This window comes from Nannobrachium achirus (genome assembly GCF_963921795.1).
Source record: "Nannobrachium achirus genome assembly, chromosome: 1".
Taxonomy (NCBI): domain Eukaryota; kingdom Metazoa; phylum Chordata; class Actinopteri; order Myctophiformes; family Myctophidae; genus Nannobrachium; species Nannobrachium achirus.
Genome location: NC_137810.1, coordinates 43,901,037 through 43,915,821, shown reverse-complemented (window position 1 = coordinate 43,915,821; position 14,785 = coordinate 43,901,037). Strand labels below are relative to the sequence as shown.

Here is a 14,785-nt window from a genome sequence, read left to right as displayed (position 1 = left end):
ATGCATGCATGCATGTGACACGTGAACTGATAGAGAAGACACTGATTGAAGACATTCCGCAAGCGTTCATCAGAAATCTCATTAGGAAAGTTATTCTCATCCGTACACTGGGCGTAACCATGAAAGAGTTATTCAATTAACTTTGAGTTTGTAAATTAGTTTCTGTTAGCGCTCAGGGCGGCGGTGGCTCAGGAGGTAGGGAAGTTGTTTGGGAATCGTAAGGTTCCCGGTAGGGCTGTTCCATTTGGCCTAAAAATTAAATCCAGATTTATTTATCAGAAAAGTCGATTTTCGATTTTGATCTAGGATAAAAATTCGAAAGAAATTCAAACAATTGTGATTTGACAGAGAGATGCCCAGTCTATATGCGCCGCGCACATCAAAGAAAGTCGAAATTACATTAATTTGGTGTCGGACTTGGGCTTATTATATTGCATGACCTTGTTGTGTTTTAGGAGGACCGGGCTGTGGACTTGCGTGCAGTGCTCTAAATAGCGAGATCTGTACCAAAATTACCCTAATTGAAGTGAAAATGTATTTGACGATTTTTTTTTTTTTAATCTTCTTAACAAAAAGATCTGATTTCGATTAAAAATCGATTAATCGCCCAGCCCTAGTTCCTGGTTCTATCCCTGGCTGTGTGTCCTTGAGCAAGACAGCGTAGGCTATACCCCGAACTGCTCCCAATGAGCAGGTTGGTGCCTTGCAAGGTTTTCTCTGTCATCACCATTGGTGGGTATTCACCCACTGTGAATCTATTGCAGATACAGTAGTAAGGCGCTATGGATGAAGGCACTATACTGTAAATGCACCATTTAGTTACTCTGTAGTATGTTAGTTACTATGAATAAGAGTTACTATAGCCTATTTGATCAGAGCCTGACGTCTCTGGTGTTCTGGGTCAGTTCTAGTCCTGTATATGCTACAAATCAACAAGCCTTTAATTGTGCTGCCTTGTAGATCACAGCATGACTCCATGCTGATCCCTAGAATGTGTGAAATATCTGCATGAGCAGTGAGCACTGAGCAGTGATTCTCCAACTGAGATATATACTGGGACAAACAATCTATCAATGTCTGCTTCACCTCCTGCAGATGAGAGGAGTGAGGGAAGTAGGAGGGGGTAGGGAGGTGGAAAGAGGGATGGGATGGATGGATGGATGGAAGGAAGGAAGGAAGGAAGGAAGGAAGGAAGGAAGGAAGGAAGGAAGGAAGGAATTATTGTGGTCATGCAACATCTATACAGGCAACAATAAATAAATGAGAGGAAGATGAATGATGGAGAGGGATCGATAGTGAGAAGTAAAGGAAGGATGAATGGGGTGTAGAGGGTGGGAGTGTAAAGGAATGATGGAGGGGACAGGGAGGAAGGGAGGGAGGGATGAAGGAATTGGAGAGGGAGAGAGAGAAAGAGAGGAGGAACGAAGGTGAGGAGTGACAGAAAAGGAGAGAAAGAGAGAGAGGGATAGAATCAAGCAAGGAAGGGGTGAAAGAGGTAGGTCAGAGAGAGATGGAAAGAGGGAGGGCATGAAGAGATTCACACTTCTCTCTCAGCCACACGCACACGCACGCACACACACACACACACACACACACACACACACACACACACACACACACACACACACACACACACACACACACACACACACACCCACACACACACACACACACACACACACACACACACACACACACAAACACACACACACACACACACACACACACACACACACACACACACACACACACACACACACGGTCTGCAATGTTAAAGTGATCCAAGTGTGAAGGATACACAGGATGCTGCGAGGGGACAGAGATCGTAGAAAATATGAACTTCTCTGACACAATGTAATATGTTAGTCTCTGAGGGTTCGAACATTCACTGCTACACCACACACACACACACACACACACACCCACACACACACACACACACACACACACACACACACACACACACACACACACCTTGTATCTCCACGTTTAAAATGTGTATGTTTTTAAGTAAAGCCCTGTTTCATCATACATGAGTGTTGTAGTCTAGTAGCCAGCCCATAGAGCCCCATTGTGAACCCGGACATTTTGAGTACCCTAAAGTTTTATGTTAGAAATGTTGAGTATGGGTCCCCAGCATGTAGAAACTGCCGGATGCTAACTTGTATCCACAAGTTTCCGCGGGAGTTTACTGGAGACTATCAGGACCAAACTTCCGGGTTTAACAGCAGACATACAAGCTCACGTCGCGTTGCAGATGCAACCCGTTGTGAGCTTGTAAATCGGCGGCGGAACCTCGGTGCAGACGTTTGCGCAATGCACTATGGGGCGTAGGAAACTTGTGGATATGTTGAGCAATTTTCATAATTAGCATAATTAGCTTTAATTAGCATAATCACCTATAATAATGGATAATATGTCAAAAACTGATTGGCTGATTTGAACAATATTGGAGTGGTTTTGGGGGTTATTGGGGATGCTGAATCCATTTCTGACATTTTCTAAATTCAAAATGGCTGTTTTAAACCGGAAATGGCCATATACCAACTTAAATTGGGATGATTTTGATCATTTTTTGTTGATTTTCCAAATGATGAAGTGATTATTTTTGCTAGGCTATTGTGGCAGTCATTGTTCTAATCATTTTGTGTGGATTGTCTATATTTGGCTTTTGAAATGCAGATAATGTATAAGCATATACATAACCACATTTATAATTTAATTCATAATCAAAATCAACAAAAAAGTATCAAAATCATCCCAATTTAAGTTGGTATATGGCCATTTCCGGTTTAAAACAGCCATTTTGAATTTAGAAAATGTCAAAAATGGATTCAGCATCCTCAATAACCCCCAAAACCACTCCAATATTGTTCAAATGGTCCTATCAGTTTTTGACATATTATCAATATAGGTGATTATGCTAATTAAAGCTTATTATGCAAATTATGCAAATTGCTCAACATATACAAGTTAGCATCCGGCAGTTTCTACATGCTGGGGACCCATACTCAACATTTCTAACATAAAACTTTAGGGTACTCAAAATGTCCGGGTTCACATTTTGGCTACTAGACTATTGCACAAGACTAGTGAAAATAGCAGATCTACAAGCACACAACGCCTTGCAGAGCGAGGCGTTGTGTGCTTGTAGAGCGGCTATTTTAACTATTTTAAACCTTTTTAAAGTGATAATACAAATGGAAATGTTTTGGACATACAAGGTTTCCACCTGACAACAACGATATGCATATTGCAGGTCTCAGAACAATGATAATTACTGATGCAGAATGTGACATTGCTGCATGCTGCTGAAGGTGATCACCTGTGCTTGTAATCTGCCCCGCCCACACCATGGTGCAGCACAGCTTAGCAGGGGCACAGAGGAGAACGCAATGACAACACACACACGCACGGCACGCATGCACAAATGCACGAATGCATGCACGCGCACGCACCACACACACACACACACACACACACACACACACACACACACACACACACACACACACACACACACACACACACACACACACGTAAATGAGGGTAAACCTGCGTCAATGTGCTCCTTCCAAGAATAAATAAAGGTTTTAATCAATCAACAAATCAGTCAATCGATATATGGCTTAGAATAGATGGCTCAACCTTAGTTAAGGCTTTTCTTGTTGTGTTCTGTTGTTGAGTGGTTCTGAACTGTGGTCCCTTTTATCCGAGATATAAGGACTCTCAAATCCCAGAACTGGAGTATAATAATGGGTAATAATAATAATAATAATTAAAACAACAGGAAAACACATAATAATAAAGCTTCAAACTGAAATGCTATTTGGGTTAACAATCAAGATTCTCCTCTCAACACCCCACATTCTATCTCAGTACATTGTTAATTAACATTCCAATTAACACTTCCCAGAAGTGAGAAGCAGTGAGACTGCACAAACAGACTAGAGGCGCAGTGTCACACTGGGAGCTAATTGTGCCTCAATAAAACAAACTAATTCAGGCAACAAACGGCTCCCACATAGAGACTTCTATAGCAAAATAACGAAGGGGGTGTAAGCCTCGCTCCAGTCGATACTGTCTCTGCAAAGTCACCTCTGTATCGAGCTGTAGCTCATCATGAAATATATGGGCTATAAAGATTGTCAGACATGACAGAACGATCTAGGGGTGTGGTTATGAAGGTCATGATTGCTGGTGGAGCTACTGGGATAAACTTGATGGGGGAAAATAGAGTAACGCATGCTCCCCAACCTAAATGGACAACAGTCACTACACCAGGCGACTACACCAGTACACCTCCTTCCTTTTTCAAGGACCCGCTGTTCCATGCCTTAGGCCAGTGGTTCTCAAGGCCTCAGGGTTCCTTGAGGGGGTTCAAGGTAACTCTTGTGTCTTTTTCATACTTGAAAAAGACCGAAGGGTTGAAACGTTGTAATGATATGCTGTTTTGTCCCAAATAAAACATTTTTGGAGCATTCAGAAATGAGTTGCGAGCCTCCACTTTGTTTGTTTGTGTACACAATGGAGTTATCAGCCTATTCCAAGCCCCATTGACTTTCATTCTAAAATGTAATTTAAACGCACACAAACACGCGCACGCACACACGCGCGCGCGCGCGCGCACACGCACGCACGCACGCACGCACGCACGCACGCACGCACGCACGCACGCACGCACGCACGCACGCACGCACGCACACACACACACACACACACACACACACACACACACACACACACACACACACACACACACACACACACACACACACACACAACCACACACACAGCACACACACACACACACACACACACACGTCAACAAAATGAATGAAGGTACTTCACTGGCCTACTGGCAGTGTTCACAAGACATTTGGCACTGATCGGTCCAGTGGTTTATGAGATTATAGCTCCAAACAAACAGACGCATACACAGACCGACCCTCCTAGAGATGGTTAACCTCCTGCAGAGCCACGGAAAACAGATGAACGTAAGGGGGGGAAACCATTATAACTATTATAAACGCAAATCCATGGGAATAGAGCAAACACAACATCACATAATATGTGATGACAGACCGCTGTAACTCATGGCGCGTTCCTGAAATATAATATAGTTGGATAATTGCCTAGATGGTGATGACCACCATGGAGTAATAATAACCTACTACTCACTCAGGGAAGGAAACGGTCTTTTCTTGTCCACAGACCCGACTGGCTCATAAAAATCCCCAAAAATAAGCATACGATATACTTTACTATTTGTTAAAAGGCAATCCACTCCGTATTTTCCCTCACAATATGTGATCACAAGAGCACAATGTGAAAAGGAACAACAGACAACTGGTTCTAAACATGAGATCTGGGGACCGCCAGAGGTCATTGGGAGAGATTCCAGCCAGGGGGGTCCCCAGTTAGTAAGAAACCATATGGAGCCTTAACCCCTTTAGACCTGAGGCTGATTCTAAAAATGCCTTCTAAATCCTTTAGTTTTTCCTAAGGTTTTCAGAAAAACAAAACATTTGTGTTACTACTGTACATAGCAACAACAACACAAACATGTGTTCCCGTCCTGAAGGTAAAAACACATAACACTGAGCAATGCAAAGTGTAGATTGGGGTGACGGGGTCCCATGGATACAAAATCATATCAAATGGGTGTCTGTGGCCTAAAGTATTTAAAACTGGAAGTCCTTAAAATAAAAAATGATAAAAGTTTGATAATCACTGCAGAAGACAACATCCCTAGCCTCAGCATAACTTCAGCAGAACATTTTCCACCACAGATGCTTGTTAGAGAGTTCTACATACAAGCGGGCTGACAGTAAGCCCAACAGGATTCCCTCTCCTCCCGAGTGCTGCTGCCAATAATAAGAAACTTTGGAACGTTGAAATGATAAAAAAGACAGAGAGAGAAATGATGCGGAGAGCAACACAAACTTTTGGTTGGTGGTCAGAATCAGAAACAGAAACAGGGCGGTAAAGCAAAGAACGAGATTAATACAAAGACAGAGAGGAAGCTGTAATAACAGCCTGATCATTCAAACAAAGCGTATCACAGACAGCGAAGAACAATACGTTTGACCAAAACAACTGTATTTGTATTGTTATTGACTATGATGTAGCCTCGGAAACCCAGGCTTTTATTTTGGCGATCGGTAACTATATTGCTGTAGTGGTAACTGAAATATCCATATTACAAGTGAGTCATTTTTATATTGTGAGGTGGGTGGATAAATTCCACAAAAACTAGGGGAAAGCCACAGTCCGGACAGAACATTACATGCTCTAACCTGTAACAGTTTCCCTGTAGCTATGCTTTTCCACTTAATACCGCAGCTTGGCAAGCCGCACTGTTTTGATTCACTCACAGAAAGAACGATCAACTGTTCTGTCGTCTGTCCACCACCATTGAGCACATATGTTTATAGGACTCGCCTGCTGTTTTCGGCTGCTGTGTGTAAGTAAGCCTTGGCCTACAAATGAAGGGAGTCTTCTATTACAATCCTAGTAGATCCTAAGACATGTTTTTGTTCAGCCTCAGACTCTTTAAAGACTCTATGATCAAGCGCTGTATCCACAGGTATCACAATTCAAACGTAATACCAGGATAACTTGGCAGATTTGTTTACCTAAAACATATCGTTAGTCTTAAAGGAGTAGTTCACCACTTTTCAACCTGTCTTCATATAATAGGTCCTCACTAATGTTCATGATAAAATATCACAATTTTTTTCTTCTCAGTCCAAGTCTCCTTGGAGAGCTGTGGGAAGTTCAGAATCCATCGTCTTGTGACATCATCATTTTCCCCAAAAAAAATGTAATCAATATTTTTGAAAAAAATATTTAGATTTTTATTATCGCGAGAACAATGGCTTCCACTTTAGAATTGCAACTTTTCAGGAATAGAAAGCCTGCAGTTTCTATAAGCTGGATTGGTAATCGATGATGTCACAAGACGATGGGTTTCTGACCAGCCCACAGCCCTCCTCTGAGAGAAAAAAAAAAGAAAAAGCTATTTTTGAGTGAGGACCAATTATATGAACATTAAAAAAAAAAAAGTTGAGGTTGAAAAGTGGTGGAGTGCCCCTTTAAGTGTTTTCCTTAATCTGAGGGTAATTTCCCAGCCCCAAAGACAGAGAGCCCTCACAGACAGGACGCATCAGAGAGTGTGTTATGACAGATTTTCCACGTCTTCACAATATAACGATAGTTTCCCCTAAAATAATGACCACCACCTGCTGTGAGCAATCCTCCAAATAGTGCTCCACATCCCACTGCTTTTCCTCTCTCACCAACTATTGGCCCTCTTCCGCAACCCCCCCCTCCCCCCGCCACCATTCCCTCCTCCATCACTCTCACCATCTGCAGGGGCCTCTTGCGCAGGTCCCTCTCTGTGACCAGGCGTTCGTGGTCGGTGACGTAGAGGCCTCTCTGCGCCAGGGCCTGGATGACGGCCTCGTGGCCCAGCAGGGGCTTGGCGACATCGTTCCTCAGGATGAGGCTCCCGGCGCGGCAGTAGAGGTCCGCCGACAGCAGGAGGCTGGACACGGGCGGCTTCAGGTGCTCCTGGTCGTACTGGTCCGTGTAGAACGGATCCCTGAGGTCCGCCGGCACGCTGTCTGTTACAGAGAGGAGAGGAGAGGAAGATTATCTTTCACGTTGATGGGGGTGTCAGTTGACACATAGAGACGTACAGTACAATAACGGCCGTAACTGTGAAATAAGAATACAATTCCTATTATCACCACTTATGTAACTATAAGGAATTATATGATATCTGTTCCTCTGCAGCAGTGGTTCACAAACATTTTCATGTCAAGGAGCCCCAAGTTGATAATACTAAATGTATTTGGCCGTGATTCCCCATCTGAAAAGATGTTGTACCAGGGACCTCCCAGAGTAGTCGAAAAATTAAATAAGGCTTAAATGTTTAGACTTTAAACTGGTCCTCATTTTCCTGGGGAGTGGGGAATGGGGATACCCTGGAACCACCTCAATAACCCCTGGTACTTTGAGAACCACGAGTGGCTGAGTTTCAGTACTGGTTCCTCATCATTCAGTTGAATACGTGTTCTTGTCAGTCAGTATCCTGATGTGGGGTAGACTCCTGCATTTAATTTTCATCAGCTGTGGAAAGAGACCTCGCCGTTACTATAGCAACTGCAGCAGGAGTGAGAGAAACCACATCGATTCATCTACTCTAGCTGCTATCTCTACTGTCTACAGCTCTCTGGGAACATCCCCACTCTCTGCCTCATCAAAGGCACATGCTTGAGGGGTGTGTGCGTGCGTGCATGATGTGTACGTGTGTGTTTGTGCGTGTGTGTGTGTGTGTGTGTGTGTGTGTGTGTGTGTGTGTGTGTGTGTGTGTGTGTGTGTGTGTGTGTGTGTATGTGTGTGTGTGTGTGTGTGTGTGTGTGTGTGTGTGTGTGTGTGTAAGAATGTGTGTGTAAGATTGTGTGTGTGCGCGTGTGTGCGCGTGTGTGTGTGTGTGTGTGTGTGTGTGTGTGTGTGTGTGTGTGTGTGTGTGTGTGTGTGTGTGTGTGTGTGTGTGTGTGCGTCTCACACCGAGCATGTGTGGTGTGAGTACCTGGTTGAGAAAATAATTGTGGGTGTGAATACAGCGTTTCACCTCAGGCGAGTCTGTTGTGAGCACATCTTTAAGAATAACTCAGAAGTATTTGATTTCGATCTTTCTTTTTCTACAGTTTGGTGAAGATGGAAACATTATGACACTGGGGAGCATCATGTTTCTAAAGACAAAACAAATCTCAGATGGCCTATAGATCAGTGCTCCTCGGCCTCCAGGACAAGACTCAAGACACACACGGTAAATGTGGGTTGAGAGATGGTCTGCATTGTCTTATGTTGTCATCGAGATAACATTTATAGTATACCGTATACCCGCACCCGCAAGATTGTTATCACATATCTATGGATGGAGTTTCATAGCAGCTTCTTCAAAAGACACAACAACACTGAAGGCAGGCACAGTAGAACAAATGAAAATAAACGCTTAATTAGTCGCTGTCTGTTACCAAGAGAAGGAGTTTTGATGTATAGCTAGCTTGTCTGGAGACTGACTGGAGTCTGCTGCCAGAGACTGGAGCAATCTGGTACACATCTCAAAACAGTATTCAGACTCAAAGCAGTATAGACTAAGATCTGGGGATGAGCCAGCATTAAAACATCAAGGTTTTTGAGCGGTGCCAGCCGCTCCAATACGTGGCTTTGTATATATGTCCATGTGTGTATACAGTATGTCTATGCAAAATGGACAGGCCATCAGCATCAAATATGTATTACAGTATGTATCCTTATGTCCCTTTTCTGATTGTACAATATAATGATGAGACGTCATGTGGGTCTATCATCTTCATCATCATCATCACCACCGGTCACTTCACACAGGTGTGATTTTTATTGTTACAGTGTTATTGTTGGACACAGCTTCTCACACACACTGAATGAAAGCTGTGTCCAAACCTTTGACTGGTAGGGTACAAGTAAAGTATGCACGAAAACGTATTTGAGCAGTATGAGTATACGCATATGTGTGTGTGTGTGTGTGTGTGTGTGTGTGTGTGTGCCCGCCCTGACATCACTTGTTCTGTCTATCTGTCTCACTCTCTCTCTTCTCTCTCCCTGTCTTCCTCTCTCACGTCTCACTCCATCACTATTTTTCACTACCTCTGCGTCCCGTTCGCAGCTCCTCTTTCTCTATCCCTCCCTCGCCCTTTCTCTCTCTCTCTCTCTGGAGGACCATGATGTAGGCCTATTTTTGGAGTCATCCTACACTCAGTCCTGATTGAAAATACAGTACATGCAGAATCTGCTGGCGAGCACATTTATTTTTGGGTCATTACAGCACAGGGAGCAGACTTTTATAATAAAATCTGCTTCTTTGCTGCAGAAAGAAAATGACTTTGTGTCTGCACACAGAATTGCACAGTGTCTGCTTTATTTACATCTGATGCTGATTCTCCTGCTGCCACACAAGCTGTGAAGCACTTTGTTATCTTAGGCTATTACATAAGCACTACATAAATAAAGTTGGTTACATTGCATGAATGGGTCTATGTGACATTTGGCCTTTTCAAAACATCAACAACAACTAAGTCTTAAAATCCTCCTAGCAACCTTTTTGAGGGCGTGCTGCTCCTTTTACAAGTTACCAGACACAAGTCCATCCTTAGAGCCCTGAAACGCTATGATAAAGTTCAATTTAACAAAGAACCATAATTAGCAAGCTATAAATTGTTCTTAAAACAGAAAACAAGTGTACATTTTGCCATAATGGTGGTACTGTAGGAGAGGCCATGGAGTCAACAAGATCAGTAGGTTTAATCCTGTACAAATCACTCAGAAATCACTCCCTAAAACAGCCAGTGGTTCACAAACTTTTTAGGTCAAGACCCAAAAGAGAGGTTACTAGATGTAATAGCAGATCTACAAGCGTTGCGTTGCTTCACGGCCATGTTCACTACTTCTTAATTATTATATATTTTTTTATTTATGGAATTTGTTAGATTTGTTTGTTTGTTTTAAAATGTAAAAAAAAAATATCATCTTTTGAAATATATATATTTTTAAATGTAGGAGAAGAAAATTCTATTTTCAAGTCGTGACCCATGCAAATTGGTCCGTGACCCATGGGTCCCGACCCACTGTTTGGGAAACAGTGGTCTTCTAGATATTAGCCAGTGTAATTGGGATATGTCTGTGCTTTATTTATTTTAATTTATTTAATAACAGCTATTCTGTGATTGGATATGACTATGTAACAACAATTCAGAGTAATCAATATAGTGTTGAGAATGGCAATGACAAAGATGAAATAGTTCTTACTGTAGAGAGAGCGTTAGAAACCAGCCCCAAGCTGATAAGTATCCCAGTAGCCTGAGCGCAGAACAATTAAGAGTCTAACCAGAGGGTTTTACAGCAGTAAGCTTGTGGTGAAATACTTTTTTAATTTGCCCAGAATGTGGGCGTGAGTGTGTTTTCTTTTTCTTTTGGCCAAGGGAGGTTTTAGCAGCCAACAAGTCCAATTTTAGCTCCAGGAATATGCATGCATGGTTGGAATAAAGCTCCATTCCAACAAGCTGTTCCACAGCCAAGGCTTTAAAACAATGGCATTTCATATCTTTCTGTTCTGTGCTCATCCTTCTTTTGTTTGAGTCATCATGCAGTCTTATGTCTGCCATTCTCACTGTGCTGAGTCTGCTGACAGCACTAGATTTTAATCAATATGAATTATGGCATCAAGGGTGCAGTAAGCTAATAATATGCAACAAATAAATACAACCATTGTTTATATAATATGATGGCACAGGGGAGCCCATTGAATTCTGGGCCCCAACACCTCAGCTACAGTAGATGTCTGATAACAGACATTCACCAAACAATGAAATCAATATGGATGACATGTTTGAAGACAATCTGTCAATACAGCATATGGATTCATCCTAACAGATCACCCCTATCTACTGTCTGACTTAACATTTCCTTTCCACTGAGGAACAGCAACCCTTATCTATTCCCAATTTCCCATGTCCATGTCAGCCAATGGAGGTAGTTGGTATCTTTGTTCTCAATCCTGAAGGCTCACACCAACAAAGCACAATGCCTTGGCTTGAAGGAAGGAACATGGAAAGCATTTGCCCTGTTGGTTCTCAATGAGGGGCCTGGGGATCCCCAGAGGTCTTTGAGAGGGTTTAAGGTTGTCCGCTCCTAAATGATTAATAGTATTATGCCCTACAAAGTACCCAAAGCGCATTAGTGCAGTAACTACACAAACAACAACAACTGATAATCAACTGGTCAGAGATATTGGCATATAAGTGATATTACACTAACTGTAAATCTGTTCTTGAGGTAATTGTTACTCCCCCAAAATCACAAGGCGGATTTGTGACCTTTACACAAATAAGTGTCCAAAAATGTACCGCACTTTGGCTTTGGCCTGCAACTTCTTACACTAACACTGCATTTTACAGTGTACATTGAGTCCCCAGAGATATAATAATAATGCTAATAGTCACAATAATATCAATAATAATAATCACCATCATCAATAACCAAATTAAGGTCCATGACCTATGCAAAATAAGCCTCAGACATACTGTAAATATCATGGGAAAACCACCACTCACTATATGAACTGTCTGACTTTATTATGATAGGATAGGATAGCAAGACTAATTGTTAGACCATACAAGGACGATATAAAAAGGATATATTAAAGCTCCATTGAGGACTGTCCATTGAGTGCCTGCACGTGATTGGAGCTCTTTCTAAATATGACATGGATCCATCCAGTGCGTTGGAGAGATGATGAGGTCATGTGGGACAATCCTTTCACACTGACTTGTTGTTTACATCAGCCACGCAGGTCCCATCCCGTCATGGAGGAGCGTGAGGATTGAAACGTGCACAACATACCGAGGAGGATATAGGACCCTCCCGGGGGACATACTTGTATGGCTATAGGATAATAGTGCATCTCCTCTCTAGGGAGATCAATGCATGGTTTGTTTTGTCAACGGGCAATTGAATTAGCTGTCCCTTTTAATTAGCAGATGGATGGATAAGAACAACGATCATCAGCTGATGTTTACCAACCAAAAATATACAGTATAGGCTGCAATGCAAGTCGCAGTGTAGCCTACATGTATTTGATCGATTCTGACAATTTGCATAGATGGGATATAAAGTAAAAATCAGACTTGATTGATCAACTGGGTTTGAAACCCATGCAATTCTCAGTGTTGTTCGGGACTTTAATGAATAAAACATTATTTTAACCATTCTGACTGTGTGGTAGAGTGGGTACATCTGCAGTGGTTGGAGGAGGAGGTCTCCCTGCTCTTCCATTGATACATGTCGTGGTGTTGGACAGTTACTGCTGACAAGTAGCCCTGCCCTGGGCTGATCAACATCCCCCATTGACAAGCACGAGCCCATTAATTTGCATGCTGCATGCTGTCCGCAGGAAACGTTATTTAAATGCACAGTGATTTATAATCTATTATACGTACCTGTCCCATAGGCTTTGGCCACCAACCATGTGAGGCTGCAACAGATCTTGGCTCGTGAGAAGTCGTAGTGATCAAATGACTTTATTGCCGGGGCGATAAAGCTCTTTTTATTATCCTTGAGGTCCTGGACTTCACCCATTATTTCACTCTCTGAAGAAGAAGAAGAAGATGATGATGATGTCTCCTAGGACTGGGCTTTATGAAGAAAGCGGTGACATCCCACTGATGGAATGTAATGGAAAAGGGGACTTGTGATATTGTTGTGTAGAATAGATGCGACGCCTTGTTGTTTATATCCTAGTAATAAGCAGCACGGCCAATCATACGGCGGACTTCTCTTGAACTCTATTTCATGTTTCCACAATGAATCCCAGCAGCAGCTCCTGGTGTTTTCCATCCATTCTGCTACCAGTTGAAGAAGACGCGGATCTCCTCTGGATCTCACAGGGAACAAAAACGCATCTTCTTCTCAGCAGCTGGAATGTAAATGAACATATTTCCATTATTCTCTTTCCCTTTCGGATCCTGCGACGCAAAGTGTGTCTCTTTTAAGTTCACATGGTCTATAACGGTATAGTGAGTGTGTGTTGTGTTTCTGTTGACTGACTGCAGGCTGCCTGCCGCACTGTGCCTCTCAAAGCCCCAGTGTCTGTTAGAGATGGGACGTTCGCGAACGAATCGAGTATTTTTGAACGGCTCTTTGAAAGGAACGATGGGATCCGGTTCGCAGTAGCTGGGAGCCTTTCCTTTCTAAATGAACAGTACTGGTGGAAACAGTACACATTTTACTTATGTAAACGTATCAATACTGCAATGTGGAAATGGAAATACTCTGCCACAAACTTAGAAGTTCTGAATTAAAGTATCGGTATCAAAAATGTGCTTAAAGTACCAATAGTAGAAAGTACTCATTATGCAAAATGTCCCATCTATACTATAATTTTGCGAATGTCTGTCTGTCTGTCTGACTGAGTGAGTGAGTGAGTGAGTGAGTGAGTGAGTGTCTGTCTGTCTGTCTGTCTGTCTGTCTGTCTGTCTGTCTGTCTGTCTGTCTGAAACAGCGTTTCTCCTCAGTGGCTGGAGCAATTGATCTGAAATCGCATCACAATTAGCATATGAACACACCTAACATAACTGTGAAGCCCGTTTGTCACTTTCACAAATCGTATGCTGTATATTAGCATTTTTATGGTGTATCTACTATCTATTCTGCATCTAGCTTGAGGCTAATCAATTCTGCATCTAGCATGAGGCAACATGTTTAACCAGCTCTGTGTGTGTGTGTGTGTGTGTGTGTGTGTGTGTGTGTGTGTGTGTGTGTGTGTGTGTGTGTGTGTGTGCAGGCGGGCGGGGGGGGGGGGGGGGGGGGGTGTGGGGGTATCTCTGTAGCCATTAAACGAAACGGGTATTTCTTACATTGATGCTCCTACATATTATCATGCAAGCACCAGTTAAAGTTACTTTCCATCCCTCATATACTGTATGCACAGTGCACATCCCATAACCCACACACTGCACATCATTTTGGAGCTCATATCTTTGAACGGGTAAGGGCTAGTTTCACAAGTTTTCCAAATAGCAGCAGATCTACAAGCTCACAATGTATTGCATTGTGACGCATTGTGAGCTTGTAGATCGGCTATTTTCAAATGGCAGAAATGTATCCTATGGCCAAAATGTATAGGCTTATAGGGTTGAAGTGATTTGAAATCATAATCAAAATCTACAAAGTTTAACCT

General features: G+C 42.6%; 1 protein-coding gene across 1 annotated transcript in view; it reads right to left on the bottom strand.

The window, feature by feature from the left end:
* camsap2a (calmodulin regulated spectrin-associated protein family, member 2a) overlaps positions 1–13,261 on the bottom strand; it is a 95,376-nt gene extending 82,115 nt beyond the window's left edge. The window contains exons 1-2 of the mRNA XM_080732668.1: positions 13,047–13,261; positions 7,369–7,628 (exon numbers count right to left, since the gene is read on the bottom strand). Coding sequence (XP_080588794.1) covers positions 7,369–7,628; positions 13,047–13,185 — 399 coding nt within the window. The 5' untranslated portion in view covers positions 13,186–13,261. The remainder of the gene's footprint in view (positions 1–7,368; positions 7,629–13,046) is intronic.
* Positions 13,262–14,785: the final 1,524 nt, after the last annotated feature.